This window comes from Poecilia reticulata, chromosome 18, assembly GCF_904066995.2.
Source record: "Poecilia reticulata chromosome 18, P_reticulata-male-v2, whole genome shotgun sequence".
Taxonomy (NCBI): Eukaryota; Metazoa; Chordata; class Actinopteri; order Cyprinodontiformes; family Poeciliidae; genus Poecilia; species Poecilia reticulata.
Genome location: NC_088847.1, coordinates 3057961 through 3077427, shown reverse-complemented (window position 1 = coordinate 3077427; position 19467 = coordinate 3057961). Strand labels below are relative to the sequence as shown.

Below are 19467 nucleotides of genomic sequence, written 5' to 3'. Positions count from 1 at the left end.
CTTGGATGTCGCCGAACTGTTGTTGACCTAGAAACAAAGATGGAGAATCGTCACCTTTGATCAGTGTTAGTGCTTCACAGATGGCTGATGAGCGCTGTGTGTTGTGCTTCTTTCCTCCTCAATTGATGTGACAGAACTTTCCATGTGAGCAGCAGACCCAGTCAACAAAAACACGTCCTGAAATGCTACTTCCACTTTTTTTTTTCCAACTAAAAATAGCACAGCGTCGTAAAGTATCACTGGGAATTGTGCCAAGGGATGGGTTACTGCTACAGCTGAAACAAACAGACCCGTGCCATTCACCATCAAATGTTTGTATATTATTTTTGCATTTATTATTTATTGTGTCTGACCCCAGCCTTGAGAAAACATTTAGCAAGACAGCAGTAAGTAGAACAGCACATTTAAACACAGTCAGCAGTGGCACAGTGGGGACTGTAAGACTACAGAGCACAATGGACGTGTTTGTTGTGCGTACTAGCGAATATTTTTTAACATTAATCAATGAGACCAAACAGTAAAAAGAATCAACCTCAGTAAAAACAAGATTTGGGACTTTGCTACATAAGATAACATTGTATATTAAAGGGATGGGACTCATAAGTTAGGATATTATGTATACATTAAAAACCAAAAAGAGTCAAACGAAAGCTTTCTAAAGTTGAAATGCTTGAATGGAACCATGAAAACTACAGGATAGAACAGGCGCCTAGTATTGATTGTATTATTCTTATGTGAAAGTAAATGCATTTATCTTTTGGACTTTGACAACATTACTGTAAACTAGTGGTGTCCAAGTCCAGTCCTTGAGGTCAGTCGTCAGTCTGCCACTCAGCCGGTGATCAGCCGGTCACTTGTTTCAGGTTTGTTGGAGAACAGACGAGTCTAAAAGTTGGTGGATGGTAGCTGATGGCACCCCTGCTCTAAAAGATTAATGTATTTTAATTTTTTTACTTGAAGTACAGAACATCATCACTGAGTGTTTCTCATATTTAAACATCTTTGATTTGAGTGTAATTTAAGGTGTTCTTCATGTGAAATGTAGCATAGTTCCAGACATCCATTACCACAGGATATACCTGCTGATATCTTTATATTTGTTTAGTTGTTTCATGTAAAACAAAGTAAAAGCTTTTATGAGTTCTGCTGCCATTAAGATATCATTCATGTTGGACTACAGTACTGCATGCATTAACCCTTTTGACTTCCAAAAAGGCTCTATTGTGTGAACAATTGGAAAGGGAGAGTCTTAGTATTTTCCTCTTCCAGATTTCCACGACTTTTACTTTTTTGTTACAGTTAAATGTTTTCTTAATTACCAAATAACTTTTTATGTGAGCCACACATAACCTGAGTAAATACATAGATCAGTTTTCCAATGATCATTTATTAATTTACGGGTGAAAATATTCCACACCAACCTGGTCATGTTAAAAGTGATTATCCCTTTTGTCAAATCATGAACAAACAAGTAAATTCAATTCCAACTGAAGTGACTTGGAGTCAATTCCCAACAATCACACTTACATTGCAGTTGACCCTAGTTATCAAACAGTACAGTAAGCTCAATTAATCATTCAAAGTAACTTATCAGGAAATCCAGTAAACTGAGTCATTTTTTGTTCAGTTTCACTCGCCACATATCCTCCACACGACTCCAAGACCTGGAGAATCAAATCATTTATCAAGTAGAAACTATCGACATGAAATCAGCAAAAATATCTAAAGCAGCAAAACATCTAAAACAACAATCTAACAAATTAAGAACAGATGAGTCTTTCAGTCTGGAAAGAGTTTCAAACTATTTCTTCAGACTCCAGTAAACCACACAGTGACACATTATCCTCTAAACCAGTGTTTCGCAACCTTTTTCAGCCCAGCGCCCCCCCAGCCTTTATCCAGGTCCCTCACCATCCCCCCAGCCTTTTCACCCCCCCCCCAGCCTTTATCCAGGTTCCTCACCGCCCCCCCACCCTTTATCCAGGTCCCTCACCACCCCCCCAGCCTTTATCCAGGTTCCTCACCGCCCCCCCAGCCTTTATCCAGGTCCCTCACCACCCCCCACCAAAGAATTTGCAGGCTACTTTGCACTGACTATTATTTTATCATTAATATTATTATCACTATTGTAGATGTTTTGATTTTTATGCTTGTTTCTGTATTTATCAACTAATTTCCCAGAGAACAAAAAAGTCATGGGAATAGAAATTATTTTCACAGGCAATGAACAAAAAATGCAATGAACATTCAAGTTAAAATCTGTAGGCCTAACAGCAGCCAATCAGAGTGTTGTTAAATATTCCACAAAATGACCTGATAAAAGATGTACAACATGCCAGTATAAACTTTGAACTATTTGCAAACGACTCTGGTGCATAGCGGTCACTACAGTGGACAGCTGTTTAAAAGTCATTGTTTCCTAAATGCAGTGGTTTCTATGGTGGAATTGCATATCAGTCCTTAGAATGCTCTCTACTGCTCCCCTCCATTGAGGTTAATTCAGTGGCAAGTTGTTGTAACTACAAGTTAATGTTATTGGAGTCCAAGATGGCTGGCAGACAGACACACTCGATGACCACTCCTGGAATATCCTCTCAGTCCTTCTATTCTAGGAGAATCCTGGAGGTAAAAAAAATATGCTGACATGCAGAAGTATCTAAATAACAATATTATTAACTTAGTTTGGAAAATTTTATTTCACATAAGTAGGAAATTGTGATTAACCATGTGTCCAACATAGTGGACATCATGCATCGCTGACTATATTTTTAACATAAGTCATGTAGTTGATTTACCTTTCATTATAACTGTTTTGCTTGTAATTTAATTCATTTTGAGTATATCTATAAGTTAGTTTAAAAAAATATGCTTTCTTATGCAGATTAGTTGTAGTTTGTCTTAGTAAAATGATCATTTTCTCATACTTTTAGGCCACAAGTGCAGCAAAGAATAAGGAACACTATAGAATAGTCAAGGAAATTCCCTCCGACTCCTCTGATGATGAGCGTAGTGACAGCAGTGATGAGGAGTGGCTACCAGAGAACATTAGAAATATAGGAGATACGGATGATGAAGGAGATGCAGACAGTCAGGATGCTGAAAGTCAAGATGATGGGGGCCAGGATGATGAAGGACAGGTTGCAGAGGGAGGTCAGCAAGATGAGGGAACTGAGGAAAATGTCCACATGGTACCAACTCAGAGAAATGTTCACAAGGGCCATGCCCGCACCCAACCCCGCAAATATGTCTGGAAAGTCCAAGACAATAACTTTGATGGAGACCTGCCACCTTTTCTAGGAGAAAGAAGGGTAAATGTTGATGGAAGAGAACCAATTGATTTCTTTAGGTATTTGTTTCCCTTAGATCTCATTGATGAGATAGTGCATAACACCAACATGTATGCGCTACAGAAAGGGAAAGAAAATCTGGCAGTGACCAGCGAAGAAATGCAAATTTTTCTAGGGATCAACATGGTCATGGGGTACATTCGGTATCCTAGGACACGGATGTACTGGTCCAGTGAGGATGGCCTCCGTCTTGGAATAATTGCAGATGCTATGTCTGTAAACAGATATGAGCAAATTCTGAGTTATCTGCACTTTGTGGATAACTTTACCTGCCAGCCAGCAAACACAGACAGGCTCTTCAAAATAGCACCAGTGCTAAGTACACTTCAGAAAACATTCCTGGCGGCAGCAAACCCTGAAGAATTCCAATCAATTGATGAGCAAATAATTCCATTCAAAGGCCAACTGTCAATCAAGCAATACATACCAAAAAAGCCCAAACCCTGGGGAGTGAACGTGTGGGTGAGGGCAGGGTCCTCAGGTTATATGTACAGATTTGAAGTGTACCAGGGCTCAGCAATTAGGGGTCAGAGCAGTGGTTTGGGAATGGCTGGAGATGTAGTGATGCGCCTTTGCAATGACATAAAGCACAAAAACCACAAGGTGTTTTTTGACAACTTCTTCTGCAGCATTCCACTCCTTGAGGCCTTGAAAGACCTAGGCATCCATGGCACAGGTACATGCAGAGCAAACAGAGTGAAAGGAGTGAGTCAGAAACTTAACAGTGAAAAACAACTGAGAAAAGAAGGTAGAGGAGCCTGCTCTGTTGTCAGCACAAACAGTAACATCACTGTCACACGTTGGCTTGACAGCTCAGTCATCCACATGGCATCGACCTTTGCAGGTCAGTCCCCTGAAGACACGGCCCAAAGATGGCTGAAGAAAGAACAAACCAAGATCAGTGTGCAAAGACCCTACTCGGTGGCCCTTTATAACCAACACATGGGTGGGGTGGATCTTGTTGACCAGTGTGTGGCAATGTATCCCCACAGACGTAGAAACAAGCGGTGGTACATCAGAGTGTTCTTTCATTTTTCGGATGTGACTGTTGTAAATGCCTGGCGACTCCACCTGATGTCTGGTTTGGAAAAGATGAATCTCCTCATCTTCAAAGCTTCTGTGGCCCGTGCACTGATAAATTCTGGCTCCATTCAGCAAAACAGAAGAGGAAGACCCAGTGGAGCCCCACCTCCAGCAAAGTGCAGAGCAGTGACGAAAGTATCCAGTGAAGTCAGGTTCAGCGCAGGAAATCACTGGCCCGAGCTCACCCAAGTCAAAAATGCAAACAGATGCCATGATGCTGCATGCACAAGGAAGACCAAATACATCTGCATGCAGTGCCATGTGGCACTGTGCCCTGGATGCTTTGCCAATTTTCATGTAGCCTAGGAGTTAGGAAAATTAGTTAGGAGAGAAGTTAGAAGAGAAGTTCTGGAGATGCAGGTGTTTGATGAAGATTGTTCTCTTGGTTTGGACTAAACAGAAGGGCTTTAGGATGTTAGAGTGTATGAAAGTATGTTCAAGTGCTTTTCAAAGTCCACAATGGAATAAGGGGTCATGGATATATAATCAAACTCAGATCAAATTAGTCTTCAGTTAAGTTCATACTGTACTATGTTGAGTGCTGAAGTGCATGCAGTCCACTGTAGTGGACATTTCTGTAACTTCCTGAAAAAATAAAATTTTAGAAAAAATAGTTCATATTTGTTTTATTAATGCCCTAAGAAGAGTAAAAACAGATTTTAAAAAATCTTGACTCAGGGATTCATAATTCATGCATCAGAGGGTGCATCATGGATTTAACTACATTACCATGGAACTGTAACTACATTAATCATAGCTCTTCTTCTCTTCAGTGTTCGGCAGTTTCTGGTGGTGCAGCTCTGTGCTGCCTTCAGGAGAATGGGACATCAGAGTATCATCCATAAAACTTCACCCACATGGCATTTATTGTGCAAACCAGAGCTTTCAGAGGAAAAACTAAAGTTCCAGGTCCTTTTAATGCCATACAAATATGAGACAAAAACATGGATTATATCTTTATATAGATCTGTCTATTGATTTATAGATTAATAGTTTTACTGGACAGAAATTACAAATAACAAATCTGGTTCTTATTCAAATCCTAATGAGTCAAATTGAAAGTGTCATGGAGTCATCAGCCTCATGACATTAACACTGACATGAAAAATAATATTGAAGAAATAAATATCCATCCATCCATTTTCTTACACCCTTGTCCCTCAGTGGGGTTGACAGTCATGTTTTTGGACTGTGGGAGGAAACCGGAGTACCCGGAGAAAACCCATGCATGCACAGGGAGAACATGCAAACTCCATGCAGAGAGACCGGGGCCGGGAATCGAACCCAGAGCCTTCTTGCTGGTAACTGCTGGTAACAGCTCTACCAACTGCGCCACTGTGCAGCCCCAGAAATAAATATATCAAATCTAATTAAAAACATAAATAAGTGATGTTACTTACTGTTATGGTCTGTAAGATATATTTATTCTCAGTACTAGATATGGTCTCAACAAACCCATGACATTTCAACAATATTTTACCTTTTATCTGGAAATAGTGTCCGTTTATTCTTGCCATACAGTCCTATGTATTAATTATTGCTCGAAAGGTCTTGCCATACAGGTTTATTCCTCTGTATTTACTTTAGTTCTTAGTTTATTTTTGCATTTTGTTCTTCATTCATTTCCATTTAGTTTCACTTGATTAGTATTATCCTCTCCTGGTTTATTGCTATGTCCACTTTAGTTTCTTTCCTGTTGCTAGATTTATTTTATCGATTATTGACGCTCACCATCAGTAATCCCATCACCTGTTGCGCCGCCTGATCGTCATGTTTCACATCATGTGTTGATTTTTTCACTGTTCAGCGTCAGATTCTCTGTTTTTATGCCATAATTCACATCTAGTTCATCGCTCCGTTTTATGTCCCGCTTCTCCTGTTTCAGAGTTTTGCTCAATGTGCGCATCTTTTTTTTTTAAGCCCCTAAGGTGCAGGGCGGTCGGGAAGCGTATCGATGGGGAAAAGGCAGACTGACATAAATCTTTTAAAACAACAGAAACAATTTCTGGATTCTGATTATTGAAATTTTAAAGTGCTGTGTTGTTCTATCACCCCCGTTTCATACCGGACCACTTACAGCTCCGTGTTAACGCTATAAAATGAACGCTCTTTATCGTGGGATCACTCATGGAGGGATTTTTTTATTTCTTTATTTAAATGGGTTCATTTTTCAGAGGGATACTCAGTGAGGGTATCGTGATTTTAGCTACCAGTAGCAGGAGAACGGAGCTGCGCCAAGAAGCTAACAGAAGCTAACAAACACTGAATAGAAGAAGAAGAGCTGCCATCGATACAGTTGCAGCCAAGCATGATTTAATGTTACACAATACAGTTTTACCAAGTTGCTCCAAGTCTAAACTGGCATTGTTGTGCATTTAAGGTGTAAAGTTTACCTTCGACTAAACGCCCCCCAAAGGCATCCCAGCGCCCCCTTTTGTAAAAATGTCCACCAGCGCCCCCTGCCGTCCTCTGAACGCCCCCTGGGGGGCGGTACCACCCACGTTGAGAACCGCTAGTCTAAACGAAAAAACAAGGAATATCAATTACTATTCATAGGAGGAGCCAACCTAAGAAAATTAGTCTAAAGGCACATCAAAGATTTATCCAAATCCAACCCAAAGCAGCATATAAAAAGCAGCATGCCTTTCTAGCCTCAGTTAAGGTCAGAGGTCATGACAAAACAATAAGAAGCCAACTGGAAAGAAACTGCACCAGCAGGAGAGTTCAAAGATCAGAAACACCACAGAGCAAAAAGAGGACAAACACACCAACGCCTGTCTGACTTTGACCAAAACATGTTTACTTTGATTTCAGAGACTTTTGTGAAAATATATACATCTAGAAAGTGGAATTTTCTAGGCAGTATGTCTTCTGTTAAACATGGTGCAAAACCGACATAATAAAAATAAATAAATAAATATAAAAGGTTATGCATCACTTAACCTCAGTGATGGAAATGTGACGGCCTGGTCACTCCTGAAGGTGGAGTTTCAGAAAGCAGTTTTTAAAGAAACAGGTCCAATTTCAAGGAGTTAAATTACAAAAGTAAAATATTTTTAAAGTCAAATTTAACGCATATGGCATTTTTATAACAGCTGAAGGTAACAGTTACTTGGTTGTGCTATAAAATGAGCTTGGGAAACATAATAATGTCCCTTTAATGGTAACGCTTAAAACCTCAACCTGTAGATGGGTCACATGTCTACGCCAGTATTATTTTAATAAAACTCTTCTGCTGTTATTTTGTGGACCAGAAGCTGGGAGGCTGCATGCACCTTTCTAGAATATTTTTGTCTGAATTTATGTGTATAATGAAGGGTAAATTGAATCCAACACAGCTTAAAGATTATGAGTAACAGACTGAACGGAGGACACTATGACTTCTTCATGAGCCGGTGGTTTCCAGCACCCTCCCTGCTCTCCATCGTTGGCGTGGGTCTTTGCTCCGTTTGTTTGACCTCCTGTCGCACGCTGCTGATTCAGAGTGAATGTTTGCCTTCCTGTGCACAAGGGTATGTTGCTGATTCAGTCCCTTCTACCTCATTAATTCAGCAATAAGTAACCATACGTGACCATGGTCTCGTCATGCATCCTCCGTACACAGGTCGTTTTGTCCCCCACGGGATTCATTTCTGTCACAATTAAAGTTAAATGCCATGTCAAGTCACGTGCTGAGAAATTTTTCAAGTCGTAGAATTTCAGCAGAACAGGATTCAGTCAACCAGGGTTTTTGCTCTCAATATATATAATCTATGGCAACAAAAATCAAAACTGTAGGTGTTAGTGGGCCACCTACATATATGTATGAGTATTTATATATGTGATGTAGAACACAATACTAACATGTACAGTACCACTAGGCAACATGAATAGAAAATAAAGTTCATTCCAAACTACAACATTTTCCTTTGGGTGTGCTGATGAGTTTGTAAAACAAAGAATAAGACAAGTCCAGTCTTCAATGTTTCAGTGAGTTCTTTCCGCCCTCATGCAGATCTATTTTTGTTGTTTTAGTGCATAATGTATAATAAGTGAGGAGGCTGCAGAGCCTGTTGACCTGGCAACATGGCTGCAGAGCTTCAGGTCATCCCGAACGCCTCTGGACCTTGAACTGGGAAAAACCCGTCTGTGAAGGACAGCTTGTGTCTAATGCTGGTCTGAAGTTACATCACAACTTCATTTTACAGGATTTGGTAACCGCAGCAACCACACACACTGTGTAACTCTAAAACAGCCACGTTTTTAAATATCAAAATAATAAACGCAAAATACAAACAGCAACAGTGCTCACAAAATGTTGGGGATAAACATTGATGAATTGGATTTGATATTCACTCACCAACTACTGGGAGCCAGGAATTTATAAATGAACACAAACTCATGGGTACAAGAAATTTAGTATTTTTATTTATTTGCTTTAAAAATAATTTAGACATCCCACTTTTAAACTTCTTCTAGTTATAGTGCTTCAACAATTTAAATCCATATATTTTACAAAACTTTTTTTTTTTTTTTTACTGAAAAATAACTTTCACTGCTTCAGCTAATGCTGTGATCCACAAATAAACACCGACATCCCTACATGTCACTCAGCGTTCGGCCAGTGAAGCTCCATCAAACTCTGAACAAGTCGATCGCTTCAATCTGCCTACCTGATCTCAGGAGGACGTTGACCCTACAGCTCCAGGTCCATCTGTTGCTCATCAGCTTCCAAGATAAAAAAGAAAAGATTCCAAATTCTTAAAGAGTTCAACACAGAATGCCAAGCAGAACAAAAGCGGACTTCCTCCAGGCAGAACGCCTCCCGGTCGCCGGCAAACAGCAGCAGGAATCAGCAGACGTTCACACAGTTGGATCACTTCAGCTTTCGCCTCAATTTGCTGCTTCTCAGAACAGTCAGTGGTTTCCATGGTGACCCAGTCCCTCCCTCTGTGCTTCAGTGCGTGTCATCCAGTTCTTCTTCCACACTTCACCTTTGAGAGCCCATGTTGTCTTTACCTGCTCCGGTTCAGCTCGTTGTGATGAATGGACTTCAAAACGACTTTTCTAGAGTAGTTTACTAATTATGTTCAAGAAAAACACAGACCATCTCTAAATATACTGTAGTTCCAGAAAAAAGGTACTCAATGCCCTTCAAGCAAAACATTATTTTAGTCTTGGAATTGGAAGGTTGTGGGTTTGAGGCCAACGTGCCCCTGAGCAGGGCAGCTGGCCCCACGCTGCCTAGTGACGTGTGTGTAAACGTGAGTGGACAGCGTAACATGGTCAGCTATAGAAACTCACTTCTACAGCTGAAAGATCAAATTCTCATGAATCTGATTTGTTATGAATTTGCTAAATTAAATAAACCAAAAAAAGGCTCATGTTTATGTTTATTCTTTAATGTTATGTTTTGTTATACATATTTAAAAAATGATCAGTGCAGAGAATATATGACAGACCGTACATGAGAACTTTAAAAAGTTCAAAGTTGTTTAACAGGTTCATGATAAAATTACACAACTGGTGAAAGTTTAATGAGACAAATTTCTTTAGAAAAAAAACAAAACAAAATAAACTGAGTTTCCTGTATGTAAACTTCTGACTGACAACATATTTGAGACAACCATCTGCGGCCTGCGGCCCGATCATCCCGGGTCAGGGAGGGAGCGGGGTTCGAACCAACGACCTCCAGGTCTGTGACCAAGCTGCTCCAACACGCCTGTTCAAAAACTGAAAGGCTAAAAAGTCCCTTATGACAGATACTGATTCCCCAGTATGTTTTTCACTTCAAGCTCATTTAGGATTTTAGTGACAACTAAATGAACGAAATGTCCTAAAACAAATACCACATTATCACTTTCACATCATTTATTTAACAGTAAGAAACAGGAGTTTAGGTGGCCGATGCTCCACAGTTTAGTGTTAGTTTTTTTATTGCCATAAGAAAACTTAGGTTTAATTAAAAACAACATATAGAACTAATGTAGACCCACATGAGCTGGTTTTTTATGTGGATACTGGTGTTAAAAAAAAACTACAGCTAATTTTAAGTATGAATATCCGATTGTCATTGTTCTTGTAAACATTTTAATTCTAAGTTGATAGAAGCCGTGACCTCTGGGTCAGTTAGAGCGGAGCACCAAGGCAGCAGAGAAACTGGCTTCTCTTGTTGCTGATGAAATGAATCAAACCATCAAACCTAATGATCTAATTAATCTAAGCTTTCCTCACATCCTCAGCAAACATGAACTGTTCGTATTTGAGGTGTAGATCTAGAACATGTAGAACACGGCAGTCCTCAGTGGTTGAGTAGAAAGCAAGTGGACTTCTTCTCCTGTTTCCTGAACACACAACGTCTCATTGAAAAAACCTCTGGAGTTCTGAAGACGTTCAGAAGACTCTCACCTCCAACGAGGCCCGTCACGATAACAGATTTTGCTGGACGATATATTGTTCCAGAACTTATTGCAATAAAATGATAATATTGTTGTTGTTTTGAGTTAGTTTCAAGTAATATAACAGCAACAAGAAGAACACATTCTCATGGATCAATAAACTTTAAATTCTAATGAACATTTAAACACTGGAACTGGAAGACATCTGAAATATTCAAAATAAATAAAACAACGGAAACAACAAATAAAAAGAATTATGATGTCTGTGTAAACAAAATTGTTTTAAAAAAGAAGGGATATTTGAGAAAGAAAACACCAGACTGAAGACTTCTATCATTCAGTTTTTGGTAAAAAGAAAAGAAAAAACAATAAATCTTTTTTTTTCAATAAAGATGAAAAGTTTTGAGTTTCTTTTCATTTATCATGTGATTTATTGTTTATTGTGACAGGCCTGCTTCAACCATGTTCAGAACCGAAGAAGACCAACGTCATTAGGAAACAAGAGAAGAAGTCCAGCTGCCTCTGACTGAAGCTCCTGGACGTTCTTCTTACATTCTGAGTTGTGTGACCTTGAAACATTTCCAAAAGCCACCGTCCACAGCTGGGTCGCCTGAGGAGCCAGTTAGTGAGAGAAACCAGCGCAACGCAAGCTGGGATTAATCTCTCCCATGTGTTCGTGCTGTGAAGGAACTCACAGGTGAAGTGGTGATGACTCTCAGCAGCCAGACCATCAAACCCGGAGTGACTGGAGTGAGTGTTTCTTCTATCCTAGTGCAAACTTTGGAAGTTTGTATTCAGAGTACCGACAGGAAGACTGTGGTGGTGAATGTCTGAGTCTACCTGAGCTGTGCGCTCGCTCTCTGTTGAAATGGTTTCTGTGCAAAAATCAGATGCGATGTTCGAAACGGGACGCATCACAGAGCGGTCAGATCCTGCACCTCCAGCAGCATGGCGTCCTGCTCCGTCCTCAGCTGGTCCCGGATGTGGAGGCGACTCACCAGCTCAGAGCTCAGGTCTGTTTGAAAAGAGGAAACCGAATGAAGCCGGACTCGCCGCGGAGCCGTGCTGGGTGGTCAGACACCGGCTCACCTTGTATGTCCTGTCTGAGAGACGCACAGAGTGAATTCAGCTGCTCCACACTGAGCCGCTCCACATCGCTGAGCTCCAGGTGGGTCCGCTGGGCCGCTGCTTCTCTACGACCGGCTGTCTGAGAACACGAGAAAACTCAATATTTTAACATCTACCTGACACACACGCACACACGCCCACACACACACACGCACACACACACACACACACACACGCGTGCACACACGCACACACACACACCAAAGTCTGACTGAAAGCCAAACACAGATAAAAACGAGCGTTACCTCTGCGTCAGGTAGAGTCTGTATGTTCAGGAATGTCACTGTTAACATTTCAAACTCGATTTCAATGAGAAAAATACACAATAGTTGCTGCTGTGGCAACATTTTTTGAAAGAACAAGAAAGATAATATTTTATGTTTTTTTTAATTACTAGCATAAAATATGATCAACGACAATATGACAATACGCTAACTTCTTCTAACTAAGGCAAAAACCGATAAGTAGCTGAGAATCCAGCTCCATTTTTGAAATGTGCCATTTAAAAATGGCAAATTTAACATTGGAAAACAGGAACTGGGCCTTTAAAACTCCAGTTCTATAATCCGTCCACTGAGAGAAGAGACTTTAAAATAGTTTATAAATCCCTGAAGGGCTCAGCACCACAATACATTAAAGATCTGCTGTTATTGTATCAGCAGATCTTCCAGACCACTCAGGTCTCCTGGTTCTGGTTCTGCTCTGCATCCAGAACCAGAACCAAACATGGAGAAGCAGCATTCAACTTCTATGCACCACAAATCTTGAACAAACTTCCAGAAAACTGAAAAACGGCCAAAACACTGAGTTCCTTTAAATCTCTACTAAAAACCCACCTGTTTAGAGTTTATTTTGAAACATGAAACATTTAATAATGACACTTGACTAAATTGCTGACTGTGTTTCTATGACTTTGTATGTTTGTGTTTTTATGATGTAAAGCACTTGGATCTGCCTTGTTGCTGAAATGTGTTATACAAATAAAATTTGATTTGATAAACACTTGAAAAACAGAGTTCATGTTAAATAATGTTAATATCTATATTCTTGCCCGTTGGTGCAGGGCAGCATGTAGTTCTGTGACATCCAAGCTACACAGCAGCTTTTCTACATCACTGTGCTCTACGCAGCAGCACACCGGTCCTGCTACCTTTTTTCTCTGGTCGGTCCTCAGCCGGTCTCGAAGGTTCCTCAGGGTGTTCCTGAAGCCTCTGGACTTTGGCTCTTCAGACATGGAAGGATTCTGGGAGTTCTTCTGAGCCGGTGCTGTCCTCTTCTGTTGTGGGTGAGGGACAACAAGCAGGAGCACTGAGAGGAAATAAATGGGGCCTGTTTGATATTGATGGGTCAGGCTGCAGGTTGTTACCCAGGAGCTGCTGCTCTTCTTGCTGCACACATCTTTCTCCTGCTCTTCATCCTCTTCCTCCTCACTTTCACTGTTGTTGATGAAGCAGAGCTGGAGATTCATCTGTGTGTGCAGGCTGGAAAAGAAAATAGACCCAATTCTTTAACAAAAATAGTGAAAGTAGATCTTTTTCTGGGCAAGAACTCTACAGTAATAATAAAAACCCTGCATATGGATTCAACCGTAGAATTACACAGGTTTTAAGGGAAAAAAATCCCTTTTTATGTATGAAAGTGAAATGATATCACATAAGGGAGACAGTAGACTGCCTTGCTAAATAACATCAGCTAAAAAAGTTTATAGTGAACAGAATGGAAAACATTACACATGAAGAAAGTAGTGAAACAATCTCAACCTTCCTTTACTTCTGCTCAAACTTCACATTTCTGCTTAAGTTTGTGTTTAATGATCTTTTGGCATTAGACTGCGCTGCCACCTGAAAATCCAACTTCACTGCTCATTACCGCCCCCAAGTGGTCTAAAATATATTAACCAAATAACTCATTCAAAATGCGAATGGGTCAGTTTGTATCAACTTTAACACAAATGAGCCTTTTTTGAATAAAAATGTATTTTGCTAGTATATACAACCCTAACTTGTAATGAATAACCAGATCATTTCGAAAAGTAAAAACAGAACTCAGTGCTGATCTGATGAATTAGTAAAACTGTTGGCTAAAAAAAATAAATAAAAATCGATACTGAAGAAACTGAATCAGAAGAACTCTTGGTGAAACGTAGCATATTAGCAGAAACATCAGAAAAGCATGAAATGTTACCCGATTAGCAAAACAATCAGCTGAAACCTGGAAAAATGATGAAAGATAACCTGGGTCTGTTATCGGGAACAAAAGCAGACTTTAGTTTTGTTTGGTGCAGTTTGCTCTATTGACTAAAGAAGAGGTAGGTCCTCTTCCCCCCACCCACCGCCGGCCTAATCTGGGTAAATTTATAAAGTGGTGAGTAAATGTGAACAACACACAGACCAGTGTGGAGGCTTTGGAATTAGAGCAGGACAAAAAAAACAGTGTTTAATTTGTACAGCCGACCTGTTGGGGGCAGTAATGTTCCTAAGAGACCCTGCTAGTCTGCTCTAAACACAGAAACACAGCTAGTTTATTACACTGCAACTTAATGGCATAGCAACACGTGCATTTCCTAAATTGTCTCACTCCATCATAAAACTTGAACAATATTATAAAAACAACAAAAGACATTAAATGTTGAATAGGACATCTGTTGTTAATCATTGTAGAGTTAAATGGCGTTTTTTTTTATATCATAAGGAAGTAATCCAGTTTCAAAAAGCACCTGGTTCAGGAAGAGTTTGAAGTTCTTCTCCATTCATTTCAATGAGGCATAAACCTGAAAAGGGGCTAAATATATTTTTTAAATAAAACATAACTGAAACCTTTTCGAAAAACATGTAACTCAACTGGACTCAACTGAAAAGGTGACAACTTTCTAACAATTAAATAATTATAAATGGAGTCAATAAGCAGCAGGTAAAGAACAGAAAAGAAATAGAGTCCAGATTCGAATCTACTGGAGCAAAGCTAATCCATAGTCAAGATCTGTTTACCTCAAATTATTACAGAATTATTATTATTGATCTGAAAATGTAATGTATCACACCTGAATGCAGTGTTTGTGTGTGTGTGTGTGCGTGCGTATGTGTGTGTAAGGCGAGCGCACCGTGATGTCAGAGCCAGAACATGGCTGTTGCAGGCGTCGCTGCCGTCGTCCCAGCTGCCGGCGGTTCTGCCCCGGTCCTCGATGGGGCCCCTGGGGGCCCCGCCTCGCTCCGGAGAGGCTCCGGCCTGGAACAGCAGCAGGTGTTCATCACTCTCTTTTCTAAGGTCACTTTTGATATTTTTAAAGTTGAAAACTGGAAAATAAAAATCGGTGTAGCACCAAGAATCCTTATTTTCTGAACCTGAAACAGGGATTCCTTCTATAGGTTTTTCTTCCATGAACCAATCGATCTTCATCATTTCAGAAGATCATCAAAATTATTGGTTTATTTGAAATTTTACGGGGAATGAAAAGCCCTCAACTTAAACAGTTTTTTCTCTTATATTGTACCTCCATTAAATATTGATTACACTATTCCAAACTAACATGAAAGATGACTCAGTTATGCCTAAGTCAGAGCTAATATGGCTCCATTAAACTGAAATACACAGTTCTCTGTTTGAACTCCAGAAATAGAGCATTTATCTGAACTGTGTCACTGTGTGTTTATTATATTTATGCTATAGATTGAATTTTTTTTTTTTTTTTTATAAACCTGAAAGCATCTGCCCCGCTCATCTCTGACCCAGACGGATGGAATGGAAAAAACCTCACACTGCAGGTGTGTTTAATATTATTATTGAATATATTGATATTTATATTTACTCATGTTCTTATGGAACCAACAGTGGAGAAAACTGCGAAGATATTTCCAACAATAAATTTTCGGGGGGTTTCCAAACATGGTTAACTGAACTCACTGCTGGTATGATGCATCAAAACTCTTCAGATAACAATAAACCGTATAAATAACTCACCATGTGGGAGTCACAGGCCACCACCGTCTGACTGCGACAGGAAGAGGAAGAACCTAAGATTTAAATCTGGATGAGACACAGAGTTCGTCTGTCATCACGGTTTTAGGAACAAGTCGGCTGCCGAGGTTAACGCAGCGTGAAACTTGGCTCTGTCTCTTTAAACTCGCAGCTGTGCAGGATCATCATGTCCACCTGGAATTTATGAACGGCTCTTCTTCACTGGTTTACGACGAAAAATGTTTTAAGGAGGAGGATTCAGGATAAGAGGACACGTCAGCGCATATTTAAACAGCATTCTGACGCTTCACTGTTAAATATTTTCAGCTTTCTGTCGTCATGGAAGATGCCGAATTTCAAACATGTACATAAATAGAATATTCCAGTCTCTTAACACTTCTGCATGGTGCAGCTTTATAAAGCTTTTCAGAGTCGTCTGACGTACACAGCTTACAAATATGACCTAAGAGTTTCACGTAAATGATCTTGTACTGAAATCAGAAGTTGGAAAATAAGGATTGTTGGTGCTAAAATAAAATGTTATGTTCCACAATTAGAAGCCCTTTTAGCCCAGCAAACAACATAACATCTAAATCAGTAATGTCTTCCTGAAACACGGTGACCTTTGACCTCAGAATGTGGTCAAAGGTGATAAGCCTGACTGCTTCAGATTTAACGTGAATAGATACTGAACAAGAACAGTGAAGCACACTGGCGGCTATCTTTCATCAAAAATGAAGGTATACATCTTCAGAGATGCGACCTCTGACCTTTTGGCACCAAGTTGAGTTGTGTGGAAGCCTCTAATGCAGAAAGTCAAAAGGTTTGGTTCATTCTGAGCTACAGTTTAGAATTCAAGCCTGGTGTTGATCTGAAGGGCTGAAAAACGAACGGTAGGAACCCCGTGGTTCGGAAAGACGTCCTGACCTTCGCTTTTTTCTCCTCCTCCTGCTTCTCAAGCTCAGCGATGCACAGGCTCAGAGCCTCCCAGTGCATGATGGGATTGCCCAGATCGTCCTTCTCGTGGCCCTCTTGCCAAACCATCACCGCCCTCTCAGAGTTTCCATCCTCCACTTCGTTGCAGGTTTCATCATCGCTTCTTGTGTCGTCCTCTGCTTCGTTGCTTTCCTTCTCCTCTTGCTGCTCCCACTGCTTTTCTTTTTCTCCTTCCATCTTTAAACAGGGAAAATAGTTTGATACAAGTCAACGTGATTTGGAGAGAAAAAACAAACACTAGAAACATTGCAGCAGTGTAAAATGTTGGAAGCCTAAGATGATGTCAGATACTGTGAACATGCAGGTCTTCAGTATAACCCTTTGCACTGCGTTACAGGAGAACCACGTTATCATTTTAAAAATTATCTGTTTTTTTCTGAAATCCTCTACTATTAGAATAATTATGAATACTGTATTATACAACATTTAATTTAATAAAACCATAAAATAAAATAAAAACATAACCCAAACATGAAATTCAGATTGTTGTTGTTAGTTCTTTTAAAATAAAAATAAAAAAATCAAACACGTATTTCTATTTGACTTCTGGAGAGACGGGCGCTACAATTTGTTCCATGAAAACATTCGTTGTTTGTTGAAACGTGAATAAAACTTTTTACCTGGTTATTAGACATGCAGACTGTTAGAACCCGAGGAGACTCTAGTAGACTCGTTTTCAACAAGCTAACCTGAAGCTGCGCAGTGAGCCTCTCACAGGAGCCTTTACGTCCTCCAGAGGAAAAAAAACGGCCGAGGAAGTTTTCGAAGTTAGCTCATCTTGTCCCGGGCCAAGTCTTCAACTTTTCCCAGACGCCTCACTTCGTCTGGCCTCTTTGGAGCAAAACCAGAAGGAGTTTTGTTCAGAAGACGCCCTCAGCTCTCGTGTGTCTTTTGTTTTTTCTGTCTTTCAGGGAGTCTCTATTCTGCGGATTGTTTGTTCCCTGAAGGAAAAAAAAATACATCGGGAGAAAGTTCGAGGAATCTTAAAGAAACACATTAGCGACAGCAAAAGTGGAGAAGAAGAAAAGGAACTTCCTGTTGCTGCCTTCAAAATAATTGCCGTTACATCTTGGCAAAGTGACGTCACAAATTTACACACCCAGATAGATAGATAGATAGATAGATAGATAGATAGATAGATAGATAGATAGATAGATAGATAGATAGATAGATAGATAGATAGATAGATAGATAGATAGATAGATAGATAGATAGATAGATAGATAGATAGATAGATAGATCACAATGTCTTGGTATGATGGTTTTGTAGATGGTGCAAAGTGTTTTTGTAACTATTACTGTTCAGAACTGACACAAAACTATATGAAAATACTTTCTTTTCATTAGACCATGCCACGTACTCCCACAGGCACTTAAGGGATTTTTCAGTACTGTGTAATTTAACAGGAAATACCCTGACATTTTTCCAAAATACAATGTTTTTCTTATGATAAAGTTGTTAACATGTGAAAAGATGTTAATTGTTTAATCCTTGTGACAAGACTAAACACTATTCTAGGCACTGATGTTATCAAGGCATATTCTGAAATATTCTTTGTTAACAAGTTTAATAAAGTAACTATGTTTTGGTCTTTATATGACCTGGCTGAGTGTAAATGTGTAAAAAAAAAAAAAAACACAATAGTAATCCAACTTCTGTTTGCTTCTGAGAGCTGAGTCAGTAAGAATGATATGAGAAGTTGTGCGACTGGAGCAACCAATGTAGCTATAATGTAATTGTCTGATTTTTATTCACTTAAATCTCTCATTGAGATAGTTTTCAATGGCTTAAAGATTCCAGCAAGGAACTACAAAACATCTAATCGTCTATAGACGTCTAACAGCCACAAAATTCATACAATTTTAGGTTCCTTAACAAAGATAATCCACTGTTCAACAGGAGACTGATGAAAAAACATTTTAATAAGAATCATAATTTTTAATTTATATTAAAACCCATGAGTCACGCATGTGGTGTGACAGTAAGATAACTTTATTTATGCTTTTTGATAGGTTTTTTTTAATGATACACAGTAAGAGAGAAACTGAGTAAGACAGATTCCTGTATCATGATGCTTTTAGCATGAGCTGATTTGCAGCTCTTGTCCCTAAATGAGCTTTTATAAACTTAAGATAAAACTGAATAATGAATCAACAATAAACGAATGGGTAGATATTTATATACGTCTCTATAAATTTACTACAGCAAAATAATAGAAAACATTGGAGTAACAGGACAAAAACCCAGTTAAGTTTGCTTGCTGCTGTGGTCTTTTTCTTCAACGTTTTTCTATGGCTATTTCATTTTGAATGAATACGTGTAGATCTTTCATGGGTCCCATTGATTTGATTCTGGCGACCTCTTGTGGCTGAAAAGCATACAGAGGAAGTCATCAGCTCCTCCCTGCTGTTGCCCAATAATCTGAGGTTCAAGAAAGTCTGAGTGATTGGGACCAAACAGATCAGGATCTTCAATCGCTTGATGAACCTTATCAGAGAAGTGTTTCATTAAGTCACTTTCTGTCTTCGGTTTTTACTTTATGAACTATGTAATGAAGTTAAGATCTTGGTATTACTCACAA

At 39.5% G+C, this 19467-nt stretch overlaps 1 protein-coding gene across 2 annotated transcripts; it reads right to left on the bottom strand.

Annotated features, from left to right (window-relative positions):
- Window positions 1-9790: 9790 nt before the first annotated feature.
- LOC103480140 (schwannomin-interacting protein 1) lies at window positions 9791-17951 on the bottom strand. Of its 2 annotated transcripts, none has more exons than XM_008434983.3 (7): window positions 17506-17951; window positions 16817-17062; window positions 15036-15160; window positions 13302-13416; window positions 13086-13211; window positions 11897-12014; window positions 9791-11822 (listed from the first exon to the last, which is right to left on the bottom strand). In XM_008434983.3, exons 1-7 carry the CDS (start codon window positions 17518-17520, stop codon window positions 11722-11724), a joined length of 846 nt encoding a protein of 281 aa, XP_008433205.1. In that variant the 5' UTR covers window positions 17521-17951; the 3' UTR covers window positions 9791-11721. The 2 variants fall into 2 exon arrangements, with proteins under 2 accessions (XP_008433205.1, XP_008433206.1); XM_008434984.3 differs by having other exon boundaries at window positions 17575-17948.
- Between the last annotated feature and the right edge of the window lie 1516 nt (window positions 17952-19467).

Bases quoted from the DNA above. Each gene is read 5' to 3' on its own strand.
- LOC103480140 (XM_008434983.3), bottom strand. The intron at 13,212-13,301 runs GTAACAACCTGC...CACCCACAACAG, and splicing joins AGAAGAGCAGCAGCTCCTGG to AAGAGGACAGCACCGGCTCA. The intron at 12,015-13,085 runs GTAGCAGGACCG...TCGTGTTCTCAG, and splicing joins GGACCGACCAGAGAAAAAAG to ACAGCCGGTCGTAGAGAAGC.